This window comes from Eretmochelys imbricata, chromosome 20, assembly GCF_965152235.1.
Source record: "Eretmochelys imbricata isolate rEreImb1 chromosome 20, rEreImb1.hap1, whole genome shotgun sequence".
Lineage (NCBI taxonomy): Eukaryota > Metazoa > Chordata > Testudines > Cheloniidae > Eretmochelys > Eretmochelys imbricata.
In genome coordinates, this window is record NC_135591.1 from 4590929 (window position 1) to 4609780 (window position 18852).

The 18852-nt window shown below is 45.4% G+C and overlaps 1 protein-coding gene across 2 annotated transcripts in view; it reads right to left on the bottom strand.

Moving 5' to 3' along the window:
* Window positions 1-1858: 1858 nt before the first annotated feature.
* Window positions 1859-18852, bottom strand: part of GALNT6 (polypeptide N-acetylgalactosaminyltransferase 6) — a 46646-nt gene continuing 29652 nt past the window's right edge. For both annotated transcript variants that reach the window (XM_077838616.1, XM_077838617.1), the window contains exons 5-11: window positions 18132-18366; window positions 11943-12060; window positions 11164-11364; window positions 9924-10055; window positions 6872-6973; window positions 4283-4435; window positions 1859-3584 (exon numbers count right to left, since the gene is read on the bottom strand). In XM_077838616.1, coding sequence (XP_077694742.1) covers window positions 3462-3584; window positions 4283-4435; window positions 6872-6973; window positions 9924-10055; window positions 11164-11364; window positions 11943-12060; window positions 18132-18366 — 1064 coding nt within the window. In that variant the 3' untranslated portion in view covers window positions 1859-3461. The remainder of the gene's footprint in view (window positions 3585-4282; window positions 4436-6871; window positions 6974-9923; window positions 10056-11163; window positions 11365-11942; window positions 12061-18131; window positions 18367-18852) is intronic.

Sequence of the window (18852 nt, forward strand, 5' to 3'; positions counted from 1 at the left end):
TATGAACAGGGATGAGATGGGATAAGCCAAACCAGTGTATGTCTGGGGTACGCCTGGGAGGGGAAACAGAATGTGGTAGGACTGCAATAACTGAAAATAGTGCACTGATTATGCAAATTGTCTCAGTCGTGCAAGTTTTCTCTGACTCCGCTTCAGTGCGAAACTCATGCGATCCAAGGATGCCGCCCTCTCCAACTCCAAATCAAATAGCTCAGGGCAGGTATAATCATGCTTTGCATCTTCTACCGCTGGCTAGCAAAGCTTTCGACCAACATTAGTTGAGCTCTATTACTCTGTGTAAGACCCGTTCTCCAGAGGGGGAATCTAAACCACAGTGCTGCAAAGCGAGTTGACCACGGTCTCAAAGCTGGTCAATGGCAGAGTCCCGACAAGAACCTAACTCTCTCTACTCTCAGTTGCCTGCAATAGCCACAAAGCTAACTTCCCCATCTGTACAATGGGGGAAAAAGAGCACTGCCCAGCTCCACAGGTATTGGGAAGATAAGTACATTTACAAATTCTGAAGTGCTCAGAGACTATGGGAAAGGGTGCCATGTAAGTACATAAGATAGAGATCCATCAAATTAAGTCTGTTGGCCACTCAAACAGGACAAGGACGTGGGGACTTGCAACACCCACCGAAGACACTTGGGACAAAGGGAAACTGACAGGGCACTGGTGCCCCACTAAAATACATCCACAGTATAAAGAGGCTCCAACAGAGGACAGCTGAGCTGGCGTGGTCGAGTCAGCAATCCAGGCTGTTTTTCTAGGACACATTGAATTGGCTGGCATTTTCATGCTGAACTCAGGCCCTTTAATACTCTCAGCAGCCTCTAGGAATTACAAAGCAAGACTGCTTCCAGGAGACTGTTCTGGAGTCATCAGGGACAGAGGGGAGGCCTTCCCCAACATGAAGGGTTAGGGGCTCGTGTCTGATCCTATTTTCCTTGCGGGACAGTGAACCTATCGAGCAGCAAAGAGGACACCCGAGTCCTTTGGAGGCAGTCACGACTCTGTAGTTTGTCTGAGATCAAGGGCTAAAGAGGCTGATGGGGTAAGAGTGCCACCGAAAGGGGCCATACCAGAGTGAGAGCTCTAGCATCAGCTTTTAGAGCTGGGAGGTTTTCCTTCCCAACTGGGAAAGATCCCTCCAACTCAACAAGGTGCTCCAAAGGGCCTAGGGAGCCTGAATGTGCCGGAACAGACCCCGCCCGTCCACATCAAGCGCCTCGCAAACCATCTGAGCGCACCAGAACGAACGCTTTGGGAGTTTGCTATGCCTAGAAACAAGCTGCGCCATGGGGCGACGTTGTGACTTGCCCCTGGCATCCAGGAAGGGACGGCGTTGAGGAAATGGACACAGGAGCTCAAACCTCAGAAGGGGGCAGCATGTAGCCCTGTCCTCCTGGGTGGACATGACCAGCAGGGCCTGGGAGTTTGCTTCCCCACCCCCGGCACTATTTTAGCAACACGTGTCTAGGGTATCATGCCGACAAAGTCTCGTTTAGATCTAACCCTTCCCCACCCCAAACCTAAAAGAAATTAAACAAATTGTGGAACTAATATGATATTTACCACCATTGCATTATTCACTCTGTTAGTGTGTTCTATCCCCTTCCTCCCCGTTCCCTGTGTCCGTCTTTTCTATTTAGATGGAGTTCTCTGGGGCAGGGACGGTCTAGTACTGTGTGCAGTGCCGGCAGAATCATAATGCGTGTGGTTAATAACTGAACTGAAAGGTGTGCCAACTCAGAAACAGCTGGGTGAAGTGTTTGTGCCTCTAGGGCCTGTTGCAGCAAACTGGGAACATCTGCTCCAAAGGAACCAAATCTAGACTGGATTCTTTTGTAAAATAGAACATCTCTTTATTTTTGGTTCAGGTCATATGTCCAAAGGTAGGTCTCCTCCCACATTTCCAGGAAGATTTTTCAATTAAAATGGAAATGGAATCGATTAGAAACTAAAGGAAACTACAGTATTCAAGTCTCAAAGAAAGGGCTTACATTCAATCTCCTACTAGGCCATCTTTCCACAAGATGCTAAAATTTTAGAGAAACTAGCTGCATCGTTTAGTTCGGGAGGCAGGGGGATCCAACAGGGGGAACAGAATCAGAGTTTAAACTAAGCCCTCCAGTAAAGAACGCCCCAGATTCTGGAGTGTGCGCGTCCTGGGATTTGCATCAATGTATCCCGTAGAAACCAGTTGCTCTGCTTGTGCACGTCCTAATTTAAACGGTCTATGGGTGGGGATGAGTCATCGGAGGTGTTCCTTGGATGCAGATTTTTATAAAGGACCAAAACCCAAGCAGGAAATTGAAGCAGACAGCCCAGGATAAAAGTGTCACTACATATTTCCTCCGACTGGCACACACTGTAAGTTATAGATGGTAGGATTGCTTCATTGCACAAGGAAATCAAAAGCCATGAGCTTGCTGGATCTCAGGATCTGTGTTTCATGTGCACTGATCCACTGATTCAAAAAAAAAAAAAAAGAAAAAAATCTCCTCCTCCCATACCCTGCATACTATTCCATAACCTTCAGTCCAGCCACCAACATGATCTCGCGGGCTCATATGGTACCCGTCTCTCAACCATATCAGGCTTTCCCCTGCTAGGCTATGCTTAGCAGCACCATCACCAGGCCACTTCCCTGCATGGGCCAAGTAAATGATTCATCATCTCTCCTTTGGGGATTAACTGCACAGAAAGTCCTTTTTATTTGCAACACAATTAGTACTACTATCTCCTTGTGCTGGCAAGAGCTCCCAAGGTAACGCACAGGTTTCATTTGGTGCAACAGGCTGGGATTTCACACAACAATGCACCCTGGTGTTATGTTTTAAATGCACACACCTATCTCCTCCTTCAAGGTTAAAAATCTCATTAAACAAGAGCCTGTGCAAGAGAGCATGGAGATGCTCTCCTGACCGTGACACTGCAATTTCTTCTTGCAGCATCCTGATCTGCCTTTGCACGCAAACCTATGTGATAACTAGAGGACACCGGGTACTATCTTTGGCATGAGACATATTCAAAGGCCAGCTGGCACCGCTTCTTAGTTGTATTCAGTCTCATCCCTTGCATTCTGACTGGTTGTGGTCCAATTTTCCGGGGCTTAGGAAGTGGGATTGATCATTCATGCAATTATCGATGTAGTTGGTCCCATGTTATTTATCTTTGGACATGTTACAATATGACACTCATGTAGGCTGCAAACAAGAAGTTTGCTTAGTCTCTTAGAAAAAGTGGTACAACAATCTCCACGTATTACACAGTCTTATCCCAAAGGCACAGAGTAGAATTAAAGGCAACTGTGAAATGCAGCATATTTAAGACGTTAACTTCTTTTAAATAAAAGGAGAGAGTCTTAGCTTCTGTTTTCCTGAGTGCAGTTTGGAATCAAGGTCTCAAAGTGAGATGGGCTGGCACATTTCTTGCTGACACTGGTTTTGTTTTCATTATGTTGCTTGGGTAAAGAACCACTGTTGATAAGAATCCGAGGGGTTACAGGAAGTCATAGAGGGATGCTCATCTCTTGCAGATAAACACATGTTAGAGGCTATGTTTTTAATCAGACGATCCTAAAAAACAAATAGAGATACCTTGCTCACATCATCCACCGATCTCAAAGTGCTTTACAAAGGACCATTGTTATCCCCATTGTACAGAAGGGGAAACTGAGGCACAGGGAGGCGACGTGACTTGCCCAAGGTCACCCAGCGAACCGAGGAATAAAAACCAGGTCTCCGGAGTAGATCTGGGCCAGATTTTTCAGCCAAGACTTTTTTTGGTGGGGAAAAAAAAAAAAATGCAGATTTGGATCGACTGAAACACTTCACAAATTTGTGTCAATTTTGGCTCAATTATTTCAGTTGGAAAAATTCAAAAGTTTTGTTTTGACATTTTCAGAACAAAATGTTTAAATTTTCCAATCCAAAATGACTTTTCACTTAAAAAAATTAAAATTGAAGGAAAATTTTTTTTTTTTTGTTAAAAAGCTGCAAATTGCAACAAAACTGTGACCCAAACCAAAATTTTTTGATTTTTTGGAACTGCCAGAGATCCAAAATAAGGTTGGTTACTTGCATGGCTCCACTCCTGCGGCCCAGTCCAGTCCTCTCCCCAGTAGGTCCCAATGCCTCCCGAAGGAACCCTCCCAGTTTGACAGCAAAGCACAAGACAGGCTTCTGCAAGGCACCTAAGAAACTCTCGTCAGAGGTGAGGAAGAGGGAAAGACACTGCTGCTTCTGAGTGCATTGAGCCCGTGTTCTTTACTTACGTGGGTCAGTTCCCATTCTTCATTTCCTGGAACACGCGAGTTCTTTCCTGTGAAGTGACAGTCTCCCAGCTCCACCGGCCCAAAGCCGGATCGGAGGCAGAGCTGCTTGCCGATGTTGTGCCGCAGGTCCTTTTGGGACGTGTATTCAAAATACTGAGAACCAAGACCAGACAGGGGAGATTAGGCTGCTGCTATCCAACGGTCACTCATGCTACACGGAAACAGCCTGCCTCCTTCACTAATGAAGGCAGCACCAAAATTAACTCAAGGTGCTAGGAGAATTCGCTCTTATGCCAGTTGATAATCAAGCGCACACCAATGCCAGTGGGTCCCCACAAGTCTGAAGGAGCCACCCCCTGCCCTTGATGAGATATCTAATCCCCCAATAAGTTGCGCAGTGAGCAGCTTGGATACCGGATGGACAAGGGGCAGCCCGCTCACACCACCAGTGGAGTGAATCCCATCTCCAATTGTGATGTAATGCCGACGGCCCTGTCATTGTCTTCAGCAGTCGGGACTGAAATGGAGACCTCTGAATCTTAATGCAAGAGCTTCTAGCACTCAACCCGAAAGATCCAGCTGTTGGACAAGGCTGAGGCAGGCTCATTGATTTCTGGGCAGTCTAGCCACCACCAGAGAGGGACAGAGGGCCGCACCAAGTTGAGCTGCCAGGGGACACCAAAAAAAAAAAAGTGCAATTTAGTGAAGCATATTTGAAAGCAAAACGGTCAGGCACCCAATGGAGCTGGCAGAGTGGGGTGACAGATTTAGTGGTTGGAGCAGAAGACTAGAAATCAGGTCTCCTGAGCTTAGATCAGCCACTGCTGGGCTGTGTGAACTGGGCCAGAATTATTTTCCCTGTCTCACTCCTTCCCCATCCTCTACCATCAAGATAGTTAAGACCAAAGCAGACTGTGAAGAACTTCAAAAAGATCTCACAAAACTTAGTGATTGGGCAACAAAATGGCAAATGAAATTTAATGTGGATAAATGTAAAGTAATGCACATTGGAAAAAATAACCCCAACTATACATACAATATGATGGGGGCTAATTTAGCTACAACTAATCAGAAGAAAGATCTTGGAGTCATCATGGATGGTTCTCTGAAGATATCCACGCAGTGTGCAGCAGCAGTCAAAAAAGCAATCGGGATGTTAGGAATCATTAAAAAAGGGATAAAGAATAAGACGGAGAATATCTTATTGCCCATATATAAATCCATGGTATGCCCACATCTTGAATACTGCGTACAGATATGGTCCTCTCATCTCAAAAAAGATATACTGGCATTAGAAAAGGTTCAGAGAAGGGCAACTAAAATGATTAGGGGTTTGGAACAGCTCCCTTATGAGGAGAGATTACAGAGGCTAGGACTTTTCAGCTTGGACAAGAGGAGACTAAGGGGGGATATGATAGAAGTATATAAAATCATGAGTGGTGTGGAGAAAGTGAACAAGGAAAAGTTATTTACTTGTTCCCACAATGTAAGAGCTAGGGGCCACCAAATGAAATTAATGGGTAGCAGGTTTAAAACAAATAAAAGGAAGTTTGTCTTCACTCAGCCCACAGTCAACCTGTGGAACTCCTTGCCTGAGGAGGTTGTGAAGGCTAGGACTATAACAGGGTTTAAAAGAGAACTGGATAAATTCATGGAGGTTAAGTCCATTAATGGCTATTAGCCAGGATAGGTAAGGAATGGTGTCTCTAGCCTCTGTTTGTCAGAGGGTGAAGATGGATAGCAGGAGAGAGATCACTAGATCATTACCTGTTAGGTTCACTCCCTCTGGGGCACCTGGCATTGGCCACTGTCGGTAGACAGGATACTGGGCTAAGTGGACCTTTGGTCTGACCCAGTATGGCCATTCTTATGTTCCCCATCCTCTACCATCGCTAGGGATAACAACCTACTTCATGATGGAAAAAGGGAGTAGAGCTAAGGTGAATTTTTTGGATGACATTTTTACTGCCAACAATGAAGATTCAGACAGACCAAAATATTTCACGAATTCACCAAATTCTTTCGGTAAAAAACAAAACAGAGAATCAGGAAAAAATCTTAATGTTTGTTTCAACACTTCTAATATGCTTTTGGGATAGAATTTTACATTAAAACTGCTAAAAGTCAAACATAACATTTTGTTTCGGTTTGAATGAATTGGTTTGTTTGATCCAAAACAATCTTTTTTTCTTCAGTGGTTTGATTCAGCCTGGAAACAAACAGAAAATTGGGACAGTTCTGAAAGGGGGCTTTAATTCACACTGTAAAGTGTTTAGAAATCCTCAGATGAAAGGCAGAGAGGCACAGTGTGTCGCTGAAGCACCATGGACTTCAGCTGTTTGGGGCGGAGACCATTCAGGCTCAGGGCTTGAATGGAGGTTATTGTCCTTACTGAAATAAAATAACTTGTTTAAATAAGAAGAGGTATGAAGGAGGGAGAATTGCCCATGTTCCGTGCATGATTCAAATCTTAACTGTGAATATGGAAAGGCTGGGTTTTCTTCCTTCTCCCAGCTCTGGGCTTTCCTATTTCAGTGGGGGGTGGGATAGGGTGAAAGCAGGTGGGACACATTTGCACAGATTGCATACCTGATTGCCTCCCATTCCATGGCAAGGGTACATGATCAGCGGCTTCCCTCCGTGATTGTTCTCGCCAACATCCAGGCAATTCTTTGACCCTTCATTTTTAATCTGAAAGCAAAGAACAAAACAAAGCAAGCAAGCAGCTCAGGTTGGAGGGGACTTTGCCGCGGTTGGGTGCTCAGACACAGACCCGACCCAACCCTGTGTGCTTGGCCAGGGATTCAGGATCCACTTTTCAGCTGAAAACACAGCCCAGCAAATCCTATTACATCCTGTTGGGATCCTTGGCCAGTTTTTTTTTTTTTTTTTTTAAATCAGGGCTTTGCTGTGGTTTGGGGGTTGGGATCCTACCTATTTCTATTCTTTCAGCAGCATTTCATTTAATACTCAGTATATTTGAGCTGAAATTTTCAAAGCCATTGGAGACGGAACACTAGACAGAGAAGGCTCTGAGTTTCTATAGTGAATTCTTACCTCAGGTGTCCAGTTGGTGGGTTTCTCTAACATGCACAGGGTCTGATCACTGTTTGGGGTCTGGAAGGAATTTTCCCCCACGTCAGATTGGCAAAGACCTTGAGGGTTTTTCCCCTCCTTTCATTTGCAGCGTGGGGCGTGGGACACTTGTTGGTCTGAACAAGAGCACATGGTGGATTCTCTGTAATTGAAGTCTTTCAATCATAATTCGAGGACTTCAGTAACTCAGCCAGAGGTTAGGGGATGAGGTAGAGGAGGTTCTGCGGCTGTGATGTGCAGGAGGTCAGACTAGATGACCAAGATGGTCCCTTCTGGCCTTAAAGTCTATGATTGTAGCAACCAATTCACATTAAAATTAATGAGTATTGGACATCCAAATTGCCTCACAATCTCTGCCTTGGAGCTCTAAGTCTTAAGAGGCTGGGACCTTTCGTAAGGCACTAACTTTCCAGGGATGATTATTTTTTGGAGATGGGAAGACAAAGCATTCTGGGGAAATAATGAGAACTCCACAAACTGAAAACTACCCAGAGCAGGCGTTGAGTAATCGGCTATGGACAGATAGCTGTAAAACTGCCTTTGATACAACAACTTCAGGGAGCAGCCCTGCAAATTAATAAATCTGCCATGCTGACTTCTGGCTGCACCTTCTGGAATGCAAGCAAGGGCGGGGTGAGCAGGAGGGTTCAACCAGGATTAGGATCCTATGCACGATCGGCTTATATCTGGTCACTCTTCTGCTGCCCACGTATCACTAGATAACTGGATCAGAGACTTGGAGCTGCAAGTTTTTAACTATGCAAAGCAACATCCTTTCTGCAGTTGGCATTTGACTCCATTTCTCTGAATTGGAATGAGCTCAGCTGCGTGATCTGACTTCCCAGGACAAACCCAAAGTGTGTATTTTCCTTGAGGCACCTGACCTTGAATCGCTGGAGAAGCCAGCAACAATCTTTAGTGGCCATAAGAGATAAACAGTGCTCTGCACAGAACTGATTTTTCTGTTTGGAGCTGACAGCACTGCTGTGTCTCACAGGGGTGCATGGGAATTATATATTTAAGTTTGCTTGCATATTTATTCCCGCCTCTGGAAATTTCCACGACATGCATTTGAAGAAGTGAGTATTCACCCATGAATGCTTATGCTCCAATACATCTGTTAGTCCATAAGGTGACCCAGGACTCTCTGCCGCTTTTACAGATCCAGACTAACGCGGCAACCCCTCTGACATTTAAGATTGTGAGGCACTCAGATATTATGGTAACACAAGCCAGACAAATATCTAAGAGATGCTATTTTTCTTGACTCACTGGGAAGGTGGGAGTCAAACTCCTTTGTCCGTTGCTGGCTTCACTATATTTCAGCCCCACTTTAAACTCCCCAACTCTCAGAACCCTGCACGGATACTAGTATCCTTTCAGGCAAGAACTGGATTGGCCACTTAGAAGCCTATTACTTGGCCAGCAGTACAGTTCTTCAGCAATATGAGGTGTGCCCAGCCCTCAGGCAGTGAGTCATCTTTGCTGCACTCCCCTTCCCGGCTGGCCTGGGTGAAAGAGCAAAACCTGCTAAATCACAAACCAACCTTCCTCAGCGCTGACAGCCCCCCCCCCCCCCACCGCTTAACCTCCACTGTTCCATTCTTGAGCATAAGCTGCCAATCACGTAGCTAGTTGGGGAGGAAGATATGGGGAGAAGTCTTAGAAAAAAATTCGCTCCTTTCCATTTTAACATTTTCTATGAAGCTTTTAGTCCTGGTGTAAGATTGTTCCAGTAGGAATAAAAGCCCACTTTAAAAAAAAAAACAAAAAAACCAAATGCCTTTTCCACGGGGGGGGGGAGAGGGGGAGAGAAGAGGGGAGGTTCTGTGTGTAAATAAAGGGAAAATGGGTTCTCTATCTCACAACCAGCTAGTGTAGACAAGCCCTGAGACAAAGGGGAATGGGATGGGGGCAGGAGAAGAAATAGCAGGGGACTGAACAGAAGTTTCCCAAGTCTGACAGAGATGCTCATGAACAACAGGGAGGATTCCAAGTGCCAGGGCACTGTTTAAGGCTATGTCTATACTATGAGGTAGGGGTGCAATTCCCCTGCTCGTGTACACATGCTCACTGAGCCAGCTGTGACTATAATTAGCAGTGTTGTTACTGCAGCAGTGCCGATAAGCATATGAAAGGTATTCCTGGCTCCTGCTGGGACGCCTTCATTTGTAGGTTTCAAACTCAAAAGGGACCCAGCGTGATCGGACCTTCTGTATAGCACAGACCACAGAACTCCCCCAAAATAATTTCTACAGCGGATCTTTTAGAAAAACGTCTAGGTCTGGGGCAAAGTCATTTCCCTTTTCGGTGTCTGCGTTTCTCATCTCCAAGTTTTGTCTTGGACATTTAGACTGTAAGCTGTTTGGGGCAGGGACTGTCACGTCGGGAGCCTGCTCAGTGCAATGGCAACCTGATCTTCGTTGGAGCCTCTATACCATACGAACCGCTGCTACCGTCTCCATTTGTTTCTAGAGAAGGAGGGAATTGCGGGGGTGGTTAACCAAAAGAAAACAGGACAACACAGACGCACTCCTGCACTTACTGCTCCATAGAAGGTTGGAGTCAAGTCTGGGATGAAGATCTCTGGGTAGATAGTTTGTAGATACCAGGTGAAGTTTTTACAGTGCAGTTGCTCCTTCAGTTTGAGCCGTTCTGTAATGTCGCCGTACGTTTTCTATCAAAATCATGCAAGAAAAATTAAACTAGCCTCAACGGGGCAGCAACAGAATCCAGAACCCGGCATTCCCTTTAATAGGTTTGCCTTAAAGCATCACAGAGAGGCAGTTTCCATTTGTAATTCATTTTAGAACCTTATGGGATTAAGTTACGACACACCTTCCCTTCTTATCACAGGTAGGAGGATGTTTCCCAGGATGCTTGTCACTGGAAGGAGGGAGGGAGGGAGGGAGGAAGAGAGAGAGAAAACCTGTTTTTCCCTCCAGTGAATCTTTGAGAGTTTGAAATCCCCCCTCCCCCCCCATCCTGAATCAGGACAAAGTGGAAATCTCAAAAATGTTTGACTTAAAAAAAAAAACCCAGAAAGTTCAGCTTGGGTTAATCGAATGGTTTTCTTTTAAAGCTCTGTTTTTAAAATCTAATTAGAAATTTAAACTAATGATGTTTTGACCCAGAAAACCTGAATTTTTTTGTTCAGAAAAACGGCAAAATGAAATATGGATAGTTCTGAAGCTTTTCCACGGTGGGTTTTTTTGGGGAGTCAGGAGGTTTGTCCAAACCTACCCTGTTTTGCAAACAAATTTCAATTAATCAGTATTTTTTGACGAAAAACCTTATGTTGAAATATTCTCCGACTGGTTCTAATCGGAAGGCTCATCTCAGACAGCACAAGGCATTTGGGAGCCATCCTCACTTTGGGTTCTGAACAGTGGCAGAGCTAATAGGGAGGGGGGTGTGTGTGTGCGCCCCCCGGTGGCCTTTACATGTACTTGTGGCACCTTTTCAAGCCAATAGATCTAGTTGAAGGTTGTACCACCAATAACCCATCGCCCCCCCAGCTCTATAACCTAGCTCTGCTACTGATCCAGATCCCACATGGGTTGGCCACTGACTCTGCACAGAGTCTAGTTGACTTCTATGGAGTTCTGCACAGGCAGATGGGTCCATCCATGTGGTTCTCTTCATAGGACCAGCGCCTTAAGCATGACACTACAAGAAGCCTGGCACTGCCAAGAGGAATCAACCAACTAGTTTCCCTGCATACAGAAACACATCAAAGATGCTTTGATTACTTGTGAGATGCTTTATGGAACTGGGGTTGGTACCTCTCTGGCCATCTTCGAGGCCTGCTGGTTTCTTCTGTAGAAGATTTCCTTATAGTCGTCCATCCAGACCTCTGCCAGGCGCACTTGGTTCCTGGAGATGACCTGAGTTCCTTTCGGGAAGGTGTGTGGACTTTTGGAGCGGAACACGTGCCCAACCACCGAGCAAGGGATGATCTCCAGCTGACCACCACACTGCCAAACCTACACAAGGGGGAAGCAGCCCATCCAGTGGATTTCAAAGGGAGCTTTAGTCAGACAAACCCGGACACATCAATCAAAGGGGAAAAAGAATGTTTCCTATGTCCAAAGTGCTTTCTTCCATAGTTTGAAGTTCAGAACTGGACTGGGTTGAGATCTGGCATAATGTACTTTGAGCTTCGTTATTTGTATTGCAGTAGTCCAAAGCCCACAGTTAAGGGATTTTGTTGGCCAAGGTTATGAGGCCTTATACTCAACTCACTGGCATTTCTCCGTAACGTGATAACTTTTGAATGCTACATCTGATCAATGCCAGAATTTCAGGGAATGTTTTAGGCATCAGTGGGCACAATCCTATTGATTGGGGGGGGTGGGGGGAGGAAAGAATTTCAGAAAATCAGAAGAGGGGAAAAATAGGAAACACACAGGGACCATATGTGTTTGTGGGGGAACTCTTGGTATAACTCTTACAATACGATGGGCCTACAGAACAACAAAGTGCGTGGGCCCCCTAGTTTTAATCCTGCTAGAAGTTAACTGTTCCCCCCCCCCCCCACCACACTGTTTCACTTGGCTCTTACCCTAAAGGACATTTCCACATTCTCCCCGCCCCAGATCTCCATCTGGTCATCATAGGAACCAATGTGTTCAAAATAGGACTTGGAGATCGCAAAGAGGCCGCCAGCAAAAGTGGGAGACCTGAGGGGAGTCAGAAGCAGAGTCAAGAGAACATACTTGGTGCATCACAAACGTTAATGTAGCAATCTGGGCAAACCCCACCATTCATCCTGCTGCAAGACAAATATCCATAGGAAGTGGCAGGACAAGATCAGAAATGAGGCTATTCAAAGCTGAACCCAGCAACTACCTCCATCGGCATTGGTTTGGTATTGGCATGGGCACCTTTCTTGGTATGGACATATTAGGACAGAAGACCAAGGAACACGTTTACCAAGGAAGGCTGCTATACAGCCAGCATCCCAAAAGCTTCAGTAGGGCAATAAGGTCACCAAGGATGGACAAACTGAACACACAGCCAGACTGTCTTAGGGATCTGGCTAGAGATCAATACAAGTGGCACTCAAATCTGTAGGGAGGCCAGGGGTGACTGAAGTGTGGGCCCCCCCCCCCGCCCCCCACTGGTGCCTGAAACATGGTCCCGCCCCTGTGCTGCCCCTGCCCCACAAGGCCCCGCCCCCCAGTCACTCGCCCTTACAGCTGGTAAAAAGTGATGGGGCCATGACCTCCTGGCCCCCAACCCCGTTCCAGGGACCCTCGGGATTTGCCATGATGATGCAAATATCCCCAGTTTGCAGATGGGGATAGCTACACTGAGATGTTAAATAATCTTCACATTCACAACTCTGAGCCCTGGTATTGTGGTGTCCTCCTGCGATCAGGAAAAACGTCTTGAGCAGGCCAGTCACAAGCGTGGAGACATTAGGATAACAAAGAAACCCTTAGAACAGACCGTCAGAAGCCTCTTGCAAAATACTTCAGATAAGGGATTATCGTCCAGACAAGGAGGAGGATCCAGTGGATAGCATACTAACCTGGAGACTCTGAAGACCTGGGTTCAATTCCCCACCCTGCCACTGTCTCCCTATCTGACCTTAGGCAAGTCACTTGATCTTTGCGCCTCAGTTCCCCATCCACAAATGAGGATAATGGTGCTACACTGCCTCACAGGTGTGTTGGGAGGGAAAAATACACGGGACTGTGAGGCGCTCAGATCGTCCGGTAATGAGGATCATGTAAGTACCTAAGACAGAGAGAAGTCAAGGGAGCAGCTAGTAGCTGCGACACCGAGTGGATGCAGGACCCAGGGGCTGATCTGATTCAGGAGGAAGAGAAGAAGCCTTGAGTATCATTACTGAATGTCAGAGCAGAAAGGAAATCCAGGTACTCAGGACTAAGCATCTCCTTTTGTCTCCCTTTATAATCTGTTACATCTCAACTTTAAATGGGGGGTGGGGTGGAACCGAAACTGGCTTTTATAAAAAACTTACTGAACTGCTGTGTTCTCGCCAAGAGGAGCCAGCGGAGATTAGAGGCAGCTGGAAGCCAAGTTACCAGTCCACAGGAAAAAAAGGGACCTTTATTGAGAAAGAAAGAAACTTCTCCCGTCTGACCTTTCCACAAAGCGGAGCCGTACTCCAGGCCAGAGGCCAGGCTTTGTCTCGCTATCGCGGAAAGGGCCAAGAGCAGGCATTGAATGTCTTCACTTGGGAATTCAAGGTTATTCTGTTTCGGAAGGGGCAGAGACAGGTGACTATCGTCTACAGTTGCTTGCACCAACTGGGCAGCAGGCTGGCTGGGTTTGAAGGAGACAAAAGACTCTTTTCTATGGAGCTTCAGGAGCAATGCACTTTAAAATGTCAAAGGTAAGTTACCAAAAACAAAGAAAAAACCCAATCTCAGGAACTTATCTGGCCCCTGTCGCTGTTGTATCTTTATTGTATTTATCCTTGCAGCACTTCAGTGCTGCTCCCCTCCATTTTACAAATGGGGAACAGAGGCAGAGGACAGGTCTACATGAGACAAGGTTTGCCGGTATCCTACGCTAGCACCGTGGACGGACTTCATGCTGGCAAAACTGTGCTTTGGGCAAGATAGACGATTCCAGCCCTTCTGAACAAAATGAGTTATATCAGCAACACTGTGATTTTACCAGTACAACAGTCGCAAATCACACTTCCTCACGTCCCAGACTGAAACAGCTATGCCAGCATAAGTTTAAGGTGTAGAACTGATACTAGTTTATATTAGAAAAGGTTTGCTGGTATAGGTTTCAGAATGGTAGCTGCGTTAGTCTGTATCAGCAAAAACAACAAGGAGTCCTTGTGGCACCTTAGAGACTAACAAATTTATTTGGGCAGAAGCTTTTATGGGCTAGAACCCACTTCATCAGGTGCAAGGAGTGAATTTTCCACTCCATGCATCTGATGAAGTGAGTTCTAGCCCCCGAAAGCTTCTGCCCAAATAAATTTGTTAGTCTTTAAGGTGCCACAAGGACTCCTCGTCGTTTTTGCTTGTATAGTTATGCTGCAAACCGTCCTAGCCTAGACGCAGGCTACGCTGGCCAAAGGAGATCTTCTGCGGTATACTTAAATCTCCTCTCTGAATGACAGCAACTATACTGGTAAAATACCTCTTCTGCCTGTATAAGCTACTTCTCTGCTAGATCTTTTACAGGCAAATCTTCTCTAGTGTAAACAAGGCCTAAGTGGTTTGTCCAAGATCGCACAGGTAGTCAGTGGCGGAGCAAGGATTTGAACCCAAGTCTCCTAGACCTGTGCTCTAGCCACTAGACCATGCTGCCTCCAGCCTACTAGAATTAATTGGAAATTGACCAATACCATCTCACTGGCAAAGAAATAAAACACAATAAGTTTTAAGTCAAGTCTCCGTATCACAATAAGCAGGTTCTCCTGTTTTGGGTGGGACAGCAATTCCTACTAATCTTTAATGCTCCCTCTGTTCAAACAGGAAAAGGGCCTTTTCATAAGACTGAACGGGCAGATCGCCCCCTTTTCCCAACTCAGGTACTGACAGTGCGTTCAGATGACAGGGTTTTTTGAGGTAAGTGGAAAGATAAAAAGACACAGCAATTACGCTCTTAATGAGAGACTTTGCCAGAAAGCAAGGTCTGTCTGGAGCCTGAGGTGATTAAGAGCTCCTTTTGTAAAACGCTGACAGACCCTGGTCGTCGGTGGGCAGGATCGAATCGGGGACCTCCAGAGCTTAATGCATGAGCCTCTACCACATGAGCTAAAAGCCAACTGGCTTAGCTAAGGGTGTAGAGCAGGAGCAAACTTTTCCTCTCCCCCTCCCTGCCGATGGGACAGAACACCCCACCCAGGAGGTGTGTGGGTGACACTTTCATTCGTAGAAATTAAGTTCATAATGGCTCTCTCTCATTCAAACCCAACTAGAGATATCCTCCTAACCAGCCACCCCACTCCTTTCAGCTAACCCAAACAGAACACACAACAGTGTCTGATGTAGCTGCCTTACACTGGGAAGGGGAAGCTATTCAAGGCCTAACAGCCAAGCACCCTAAGGGGACATCCTGACACTCAGTTAAGAGGCTGTACATGGTATATGAACAAAAAGCCAAGCTGCCAGGAGCTGCCACTGGCTTTGGAGGTTTGTTTTCAGGCCTGATTTTCAGATAATTCAAGGGCCTGCAGGGCCAAGCCAGTCTGAAGCATCTCAGCATTAGATCTGAGCTAGAAAACAAGAATTCTGTTTTGTGAAAATCTGAGGTTCTGAAATGTGCTTTAGTTTTGCATTGGAACGATGAAGCTCTTTGAAATTTTCCATCAAAAAACATGAGCTAACAGCTCTGTGGTTAGGTCACTTACCTGGGATGTGGGAGATCCAGGTTTAAGTCACTGCTCTGAATCAGGCTATTGGCTGTTCTGGGGTAGGAGCCCCCCCAACCCCTCAAAAAAATTCCATATTGGATATTAGACACCTTCCTGACTAATGTTTCATCAAAACTACTATGTTTCCATTAGAAGTTTTGGTTTTGACAGATCAGATTTCTCAGACACAAAAGTGTTTCATTGAAAAACTCCTGGCTAGCTTTGCTGGCACCTCTCAAAGTCAGCCCTGAGGTACCTTGAGCTAGGCACTCAGCATCTGACACATTCAAAACATGACATGCCCAAACTCAGCAGCCCTCTATGAGAACTTGGCTGTAGGGCATATTAGGAAGGGTGGGGTCGAGGGGCTACCCCTTCCCACAAAGATACATGTTGCATGGTAGACGGTGTTTGTCTTTGCCTCTTTTCTCCCCAAGAAAAAGGACAAATACCATCTAGAGCTAGTTGGGTAAAAAGATCAAAAAACCCAAACAATTTGGTAAAAAAAGCTTCTTAATTAAAATTTCATTTTGCAGGGTGCAACCCTCCCGTAATTTTTAATTGGTTGTTTTCTCCTTCCCTGCCTTTTTTTTTTTTTAACGGGGTGGGGGGCCCCTGATCTTAAAAATTGACTGGAAAAAAGAAAGGAGAAATCAAAAAATGAAAATAACCCCACAAATATTTTAAAAATCGTGAATAAATTTTAATGGGTATTTTTTTTTTAAACAAAGATTTTCCAAATTCAGAAAAAGGCTGACAAAAAACCAAGAGAGAAAAAACAAACCCCCAAAGCCCCGCAAAAAGCCACCACCACACGTTATCTGTCAAAAAAAGAGTTTGGTCCACTCCAATACCCACCAATATCGAGGACAATATTTGCAGGTCAAATTTGCCCTCTCTTAACAAAACAGGCCACACCACTGAATGAACCTCAGACAGACCTGAGGGCTTGTCTGCACTAGAAAGTTGCACCACTTTCACTATCCCAGTATAATACCACCTAGCTCTTTTCACCAGTAGATCTCAACGTCCTTCACAAACTTTAATATACTGATTCTCACAACACTCCTGTGAGGTAGGGCAATACCATTATCCCTATTGCACAGATGGAGAACTGAGACACAGAGAGGCTAAGTGACTTGCCCAAGGTCACACAGGAAACCCGTGGAGGAGCAGGGAATTGAAACTAGGTCACGCATCTCTTAGGGTACCGCCGTCATCACTGGACCAAGCGGTATAACCCCTCGAGTGTGGATGCTGTTACTGAGATATAAGCACCTTTATACCAGTGTATAGCTTATTCCTACAGGGGAAAGGGAATAATCTGTACTGGTATATAAGCAACTTTGTGTCAACATTACTGTCTCCATTAGGGGTTGTACCTGTAGCCTGCCAAACCTAGTTATTAGATTTTTAAAAAATAATTCTATGGATAATATAGATGTTTATTGCTACGCATCCCCTCCGATTTTTATCAATTTAAATTTTCACAGTTCTGCAAAATTCCGGGGAGCGGAACCATGGGGGTGCGTGTCACACGATTATTTAATGACAGTAGATGCCGAGATTCAGAAAGTTAAAGCTTTGTAACAGTAACACACACAGTGTCACCACCACATGTCAAAAATACACACTCAATATCCTTAAATCAAACTTTAGTAAGTTCTCAAGCAGCATTTTGGTTTTTTATTTCTGTAAATTTCAGTTATTATTGAGGGAAAAATTTTTTCCGTATGTATGGTGAAATTGACATTTACCGACAAAAAACTAACCCTTCCAAGCCTAAGGATAACTCTAAGTGATAAATCAAAAATCACATCCCTGACTGGACGGATATATCTGTGCTTAGACCAGCCCTAAGAAGAAAACTTTGCAGCCTGAAGAAAACAAAACAAAACTGCTCCACACATAGAATTATTCTAGTATTTGTTAAGTACACCCTTAGACTGACAAGTAGGACCAAACACTCCTTTCCATGACTGCCTATTGCTAGGGTGACCAGGTGTCCTGTTTTTAAAGGGACAGTCCTGTTTTGGGGGACTTTTTCTTATATAGGCGCCTCTTACCCCCCACCCCGTCCCGTTTTTTTTTTTACGGTTGCTATCTGGTCACCCTAGCTATTGCGTGCGGTACTGTATCGTGTACCCACAAAGAAAAATAGTGTGTTAGCATAACACCCAGAAGCTCCAGTCACGGACAGGGCCTCGTTGTGTCAGGCGCTGTATAAACACAGAACAAAAGTCCTTGCCCGGAGGAGTTTACAGACTAAGACAAGAGACAACAGATGGCTGCTGACAGACGGGGGAGCATATAGAACCAGTGAGACAATATTGGCCAGCACGATAAGCAGTGGTCTCAGAAGACAGCAATATACCACAGGCATATTCATTTTGCACTTACTTGATAGGGGAGGTCTCATCTTTTCTTCTCTGCTTCTCCTTAGGAGGAATGGCCTCCCACCCAAAGGTCAAACTCCAGTCAAAATTTCCCCGACTGTGTTGCTTCCCATATTGGATTGGCTTGGAAAACTCAAAGGTATTCAGGTCGATGGTGGTGATGTCTGGACTCACCACGGCCGTGGGTTCCTCTGCAATCCGGGATAAGAGAGGCTCCAGCCAGCCATGGAAACACTCGCCTAAGAAGCAGCGAGGAAGAGGACCATAAAGGTGGGATTTCATCATTACTGGTTAGATTGCAAGCTCTTAAGGCAGGCCCCGTCTCTCCCTATGGTCCCAGATTCAACGAAAGAATGAAGCATGAGCTTAATAGGAATGACCTACGGTGTTTACCTAGCTCTCGACACAATGTCTCCATATTTCTGGTGGGGCATCTAGACACCAATGTAATACAAATGATGAATGAAATCTTCTGGTGAGACCTGTCTCACCCTGGTTGGAGAGAAATAAGATTCTCAAGCCTCTTAAAAAGGGGGCAGAAAACAGCCAGAACACACTGTATTTTCAGGAAAATGCTGTCATTTCATGGTGGTCCAGACACAGCTAGCCTTACGTGCAGAGAACAGCACTTTATGCTGCAAAAAATCCCATTCAAATACAATTGAAAAAAAGGGTTAACGTAGGAACAGCTTTTGGTTTCGGCTTGCATTGCAACTGACTGGCTG